This window comes from Gekko japonicus, unplaced genomic scaffold (genome assembly GCF_001447785.1).
Source record: "Gekko japonicus isolate JY-2015 unplaced genomic scaffold, Gekko_japonicus_V1.1 scaffold2764, whole genome shotgun sequence".
Classification (NCBI taxonomy): domain Eukaryota; kingdom Metazoa; phylum Chordata; class Lepidosauria; order Squamata; family Gekkonidae; genus Gekko; species Gekko japonicus.
This window is the reverse complement of record NW_015164743.1, coordinates 168641-175717: the sequence shown is the minus strand read 5'-3', so window position 1 is coordinate 175717 and position 7077 is coordinate 168641. Positions and strand designations below refer to the sequence as shown.

Here is a 7077-nt window from a genome sequence, read left to right as displayed (position 1 = left end):
GTTGCCTTCTGACACACTTCCGGTGATGTCAGGGTGTGTGGCATATGCAAATAAGTTATGCTAATGAGTTATGCTAACGAGCTCCTGCACCTCTTTTTCTACGAAATGACCCCTGGCTAAAACTAAGCTGGCGCCCCAGCAACCAATGAGAATCCACAGAAGAACTGGATGGAACAGAAATCATTCTAATGGATCACATTAAGGGCGAGCCAACTTGCTTTTCCTCTTTGCAGAACGAAAGCTGGAAAATCTCAGGGATCTGAATTCCACATCCATTAGCCCATCCCTGTGCCTTTCCTACCCTCTTCCTGCTCCCTTATGAACCTTCCCAGCCCGCCTTCTGAGGCTAGGCAGGTGGCAACTTGGGAGAGCGCCTTCTCGGCTGTGGCACCAATACGCTAGAACTCTCTCCCCAGGGAGATGCATCTGTCCTCTTCTACTGCTGTCTTTTTGGTTTTGTTTGGCATTCCCTCAGTAGCCCCAGTTGGGGGCGTGGTGGCTCAGAGGTTAAGATGCTGAGCTGCAGACTGGAAGGTCTGTAGTTTGGCAGGTCGAGACACGAGTGCCGTGCGATGGAGTGAGTTTCCGTCTCTGGCCCCAGCTCCTGCCAACCTAGCAGTTCGAAAGCAAGAAATTGCAAGTAGATAAACAGGTACTGCTTCGGTGGGAAGGTAACAGCATTCCGTGTGCCTCAGCGTTTAGTCATGCCGGCCACGTGACTACAGAAAAGTCTTCGGACAGCGCTGACTCTTCGGCTTGGAAAAGGAGAATTGGATTCGCCTGGCTTTCGAGGAAGGGAAACCTTTACCTTTACAGTGACCCCTCCTTCCTAACTGTTTTAATTGTTGCTTTTACTTTTAGCATGTTTTTTAAACTCTGTTTTACTGACGTGTGTTTGGAGGGCAGGTGATTTCAATAGTCTTAAAACCCAGTTTTGTCATCTATATTTTAAATTGTTAGCTGCCTCGGTGGCCCTGGGAAGGGCAGAAAGGCAGGACGCACATTTTGTAAGTGGATAAATAAGTAATAGTTATATTCTGCTATCTTCAAGCTCTACAGCAACGATCCAAAGAAGATTCCAAGCTGTAAGCTGGTTGCACCCCTTGATCTGTCCTCCCAGGACCACACGAGGCACCAGTAGAGAGTGTTGCAGGAGGAAAGATGGAGTAAAAATGTGTAAGCAGACAGGTGGGATCCTATATTGGGATTTCTATAGCTTTGGCTGCTAGCTTATTTCATTAATTTTTTTAAAGTAATCATTAATGTATTTTTACATCTTAATAACGTGAGCAGCTCCGCAAGCCCACACAGGGTGAGGGTGTGGAATATGCATTTTTCAAATAAATAAAGCTGCCCATCTACTGAGGACCTCAGGATGATCCACAGAGTGTGTTGGGGGGGATTTATCTCATGGTAAACTTGCAAGAACCCCGAGGTTCGTTAGTGCTAACACACAGGAGCGGAGCCCAGGCAGTAAAGAGCCCAGGGGACGGGCACATGCAACAAGCCCCACCCCCTGCTCCCAGCAGCCCTCAGTCAGAGCAAGAAGCAGCCAGGTAAGCTGCAGAGCCCCATTCCGGCCCCCCGGTCCAAAACAGTCCAGTGGCACCATTAAGACCAAGTTTTATTCAGGTACAAGCTCTCCCTCCTCTGCGAGGGACAGATCTGCACGGCCCCCCCCCCAATAGCTAGCAATCCAAAACAGTCCAGTGGAGCCTGAGCAGTGGGTGTTGCCTTCTGACACACTTCCAGTGATGTCAAGGGGTGTGGCATATGCAAATAAGTTATGCTAATGAGTTACGCTAATGAGCTCCTGCACCTCTTTTTCTACGAAATGACCCCTGGTGCTAAGTGAAAGCGATTTGCCCAAGGTTAGATGAAAAGAGCTCCGTGGGTATACTGGGAGGATTAGAACTCAGGTCTCCCCTTTGCATTACACCAAGTGGATGGCTCTCTTCTCTCCATGCAGACATAGACACGCGTACGTAAACAGGCCATTGTGCATATGGTTGTGCGTTCACGGGCGGCGGCCATCTTGCCGTACTACACAGCAGCCAGGGACAGTGAGGCCACAGCCACTGAAAGAACAGAGCAGGGTGCAGACGCTGTGGAGACGGGCCGTGCAGTGAGAAAGGCAGAAGCAGGCGTGATTCAAACTGCAAGTCCGCTCTAAAGCAGTTTGGAGGACCACAGCTGATCCCCAAGTCTCGTCCTGCATGGGATTCAGAGAACACCGGTGTGGTGCCGCTCCACGAACTGGATGCTAAAGGAGCCCCAATACTCACGTGCCAGGATCTTTCACAATCCACCAGTTATTCACGTCCTTGAAAGGGTAGCAGGTCACCTGCTGCTGGTGGGAGCTGCCACGACCATTTTCATACCTGCAAACAAGGAAAGGAGGAGAGCTTGAAGGAAAGGCATTGTGGAACAGGGCAATAGTAGGAATTAACACAGGGCTTAAGAGCATAAGAAGAGCCCTGCTGGATCAGACCAGGGGTCCATCTAGTCCAGCATCCTGTCTCATGCAGCGGCCAACCAGTTCCTCCGGAGGGCCAACACCAGGGCATAAGAGGCCGAGGCCTTCCCCTGATGCTGCATCCTGGCTCTGGGATTCAGAGGATCAGTGCCTCTGAATGAGGAGGTTCCCGTCAGTCACCATGGCTAGTAGCCACTGATAGGCTTGTCCTCCATGAATCTATCTAGTCCCCTTTTGAAGCTGCCTACGTTGGTGGCCATCACCGCATCCTCTGGCAGCGAACTCCACGTTTTAATCCCTTGCTGTGTAAAGAAGTATGTCCTTTTGTCCATCCTGAACCTACTGCCCACCAGTTTGGGCTCGGGTAACGTTTGCGATGGTCCCGTGAACTGCTCTCGATGCCACTGTTCCAGCTCTAGATTTTCTTGGCCAACAGAAAGCCGTTGCAGGATGACTTGTCTGTCTAGGGTTTGGAGGCCTCGGGAGGCACAACAATAATTCTTCACGACAGCATCACGGTAAACCCTTGTCAATTACAGCATCGCAAGAAACCACAGGTAGAACATAAAACATAGTTTGCAGGTCCATTCCAAACAACTGTTTCTAGTTCTGGTTTGCAGGCTGGCTGCACACACTGGTTGGTCAATTCAGATATCCGACTAAACAAGGCTTAACCTTCCTGAACTGAGCCTTTGCCACAGGACAAACCCGCTCCTCTCCCACCTGATGGGATAGGTGTTCTTGTGCGAATGCAGCCAGCAGGGCATAGGCTTGCCCAAGATGTTCCGCAAGGTGATCTGGGAGCCGTAGGCCACTTCCAGAGGCTGTCCTTGAGTAATCCGAGCCAGCCCACCCTAGGAAGAACCACAGAACATTCAGCCAAACAGTGGAGGTTTCGCGAACCCAGAAATGGCTACTGTTGTCTAAAGAACAAAATTTGAGTCCAGCGGCACCTTTACGACCAACAAAGTTTAATTCTGGGTATCGGCTTTCGTGTGCATGCACACTTCTTCAGATACACTGAAACATTGAAACAAACTTCGGCATCCATTACAAATAGGCAGTGGGGGTTAGTTGTCAAGAAGGGCTAATTGGAGTCAAGATGCATAAGTAGGTAATCGAGCAGTTAAAGCGGATTGGTAAAACCTCTGAATAGCAGCAAATTAGCATACAGATAATGAAAGATAACAAACAGATGTGAGAACTGGATGACTTAATGAGATAGGAACCCAATATCTCTGTTAAGTCCTGGGGGTTCCATTGTCCTAAAGGTTGTAAGAACTTGTAATTCAGCAATCTTCCACCCTAGTCTGTTTCTGAAATTCCTTGGTAACAAAACAGCTACTCTGAGGTCCCCCACTGAGTGTCCTTGGAGGCTGAAATGTTCTCGTATAGGTTTCTCAGTTTTGTGATTCTTGATGTCAGATCTGTGTCCATTCATCCTTTGGCGTAGGGTTTGACCCATTTGCCCTATGTAGAGAACTGAAGGGCTAGAGGTGTAAAATTTCCGGAAATTTTGAAGCTCGGAAAAACCCCCGTTTTCCCCCCATTTTTTTTTTAAAAAAACCCTGAAATTTTCGGAAAAATTGAAAAAAAATGCTACATTAGCACTTCTTTTGTCTTTTCTAGATTGAAAGTCATTCTGTTACTTTAGGAACATAAAATATGACTATGAAATTATCACAACTAGCATATTAAAAATATAGTGTGTCCAAACAGTTATTACAAACAGAATACCCGCCCACATGCAAAAACAAAACTGAAACCTTTTTCTTTTCTCGTGACAATAGCACCTCCTAAAGGAAGAAATGCATCTTGTTCTTGCATTGGAGAGTTCAGTTTGTAACCTAGGACTTGCTTGTCCTCAGTGCACAGAAATTAGATCAATCTGATACCATATATATATATTTTAGAAATGATTTGGAAAATATTTGAACACCTTGTCTTAAAATATTTTATTCATCATGTTAAAATAAAACGTTCCATAATCAATTTTTTTTCTTTTCTTTTTTCAATTTTTCGGGGGGAAAAAAAAGGCTTCAGGAAAAAAACGGGGGGGGGGGGAACAGTTTCCCCCCGAATTTTTCCGGTTTTTTTCCGGGCCTTCACATCTCTTTGGCATTTAATAGCATATACAATATTAGAAGATAAGCAAGTGAATGAGCCTGGGATGGTGTAGTTGATGTTGTTCGGTCCAGTGATGATGTGTCCTGGTTGTATGTGGCAGCAAAGTTGGCATCTGGGTTTTTTTCAATCTCTAGTACCAGTGTCCATGTTCAAATTAGATGTTGCATTATTGTGCGTGAGGAGTTGTGTAAGATTGGGGGGCTGTCTGTGGGCAAGAAAAGGTTGTCTAAAATCATGTTTCCACCCAGACGTGGGGGTTAAGGTTGTCAGAAGCAGACCTGATTGACATGGGCACATATATAAATGGATCTCTCTGTTCTTGATTAGAGACAGATGAATGAGTAAACTGGAAAGCACTCCATTTGAACGGGAATGAGCAGATACAAAAAATTCATAACTGCAGCATTGTAAATGTGATCAGTTATAGAGCATGTGCAGTAGTTAGGAGTGCCGGGAAAGGGTCTGTGAGATCCAGATTCAGATCCCCACGTTGCCGTGGAAATTCACTGAGTGACCTACCTCACAGGGTGGTTGTCGTGAGGATAAAACAGAGGACGGGAAAACAACATTGCAAGCCCCTTCAGGCTCCCACTGGGGGCAAGAAGTGGGGGATAAAATAAATAAACACACCATTCAGTCATCAGCCCGTAAGGAACGTACATGTGTGAAACAATCCATAGTCAATTCAAGACTGTGGTTGTCTAGCATAAGGAGGTTATGGGCAAAAGGTTCCCCAGTCCCCTGCTTATTCTCTGATCTGGTGTCTTTCCCCAACTATTGGCCAGCTCCCTCTAAGCTGAGTTAGTGTGAGCTAGCTCACCATTTTTTAGCCTCTGGCTCACATTTTTGACTCAGCTCAGGAAGGATAGCTCCAGAGCACACTAATGTAGGCAGTAGCCAAATTGCTCACTCACAACTTTAATGCCAGTAGCTCGCAAGATAGAATTTTTGCTCACAGCAGGACTACACAGCTTAGAGGGAACATTGATTCATGTCCCCTCTAAGCCTTCTCTTTCCCAGGCTAAACAGACCCAACTCTTTCAGCCTTTCCTCATAAGACTTGGATTCCTTAAGAAGGCATTGCCTTAAGAAGCACTTGAGAAGAATGGTTTGCGGTTTCCACTGTGGCAACATGGGTGAATGGGATGGGACTGAAAACACCCAGAACAAAGAGAAACTGCTTGGTGGGGATTGAGAAGCTTTGCACAGTTAACGAGACTCTTTCCAGAAGGCCAGTATACAGTAGCATTCCATGAAGATAAGAGTCAGGTGGGTAGCTGTGTTGGTCTGAAGCAACGGAACAAAGTCTGAGTCCAAAGGTACCTTTAAGACCAAAAAGTTTTAATTCTGGGTATAAGCTTTTGTGTGCATGCGCAGGTAAGAAGTGTGCATGCACAAGTAACCTGATACCCAGAATTAAACGTTGTTGGTCTTTTCTTCCTTTTTTTTGGGTATTTTTAATATGTACATGTGTGTGCGTGTGCGCGCACACAGAGTCATGGCGACCTCTGGTGACTGACCCCCTTCTGGGGGCCTGGAGGCTATTCAGAGAGGTGGTTGAATAAAGCCTGCCCCTGCCTCCCACCTCTGGTATTCCAAGGAGGTCTCCCATCCAAGGACTTGCCGGAGTTGACCTGTCTTAGCTTCCGAGATCGAGCTTGCCTGGGCTATCCAGGTCAGGGCAACTTTGCTGGTCTTCTTAAAGGTGCTGCTGGACCCACACTTTGTTCAGCAGCATCCCAGTGCCAGACAAGCCCAGTTCAATTTGAAGCCATCCGGGCAAAAGCAGTCCGTCTCCCTCCCTTTCGAAAACGGTCCTCGGACCTGCCTTCCTCACCTCTAAGCTTGCTTGGAAGGCGCTGGTCATGATCTGGTCGTGGGGCCCGGAGCGATACAGCAACGTCAAGTGGACGTAGAAGAACAGCAGGTACGTGGCGACGGGGATGACCACAAGGGCAAGTCCTCTGGCCAGCAAGTGACACAGTAGAGAAACCTAACAGGAGAAGCACACACAACGTCCCCGCTTATATCCCGCGGCTGGTTAGAGGGCTCCTGGCTGGATCAACCCCCCCCAGCAGCCTTACATATTTTATTGGACAAAATTTACCCAAAGAAAAATGTGGGCTCTTTTCAGAGGAAATCAAAGGGCCTCTGTTCGCTTTCTATAAAAAGATTATTAGCACCCTGTTTTCATGCTCGTTCTGGCAAAGCAAAGGGCCCCTATCAACCTGCCTCTGGAAGAGGCCCACGTCCTCCTAACCAGCGACTCTGCAACATCCGAGTGGTGGCAGCTCATGGGGATGACTGCCGTGTCACCCTGCCCCAGTGCCAGAGGAGATGATAAGAACATAAGAACATAAGAGATTCCAATGTTGGATCAGGCCAAAAGCCCATCCAGTCCAACACTCTGTGTCACACAGTGGCCAAACATACCAGGTGCCATCAGGAGGTCCACCAGTGGGGCCAGGACATTA

General features: G+C 47.5%; 1 protein-coding gene across 1 annotated transcript in view; it reads right to left on the bottom strand.

The window, feature by feature from the left end:
- POMT1 (protein-O-mannosyltransferase 1) overlaps nt 1–7077 on the bottom strand; it is a 50317-nt gene that overhangs the window by 22609 nt on the left and 20631 nt on the right. Inside the window, 3 exon segments of the mRNA XM_015409629.1 lie at nt 2286–2381; nt 3200–3330; nt 6441–6596. Of these exon segments, the coding sequence (XP_015265115.1) occupies nt 2286–2381; nt 3200–3330; nt 6441–6596 (383 nt within the window).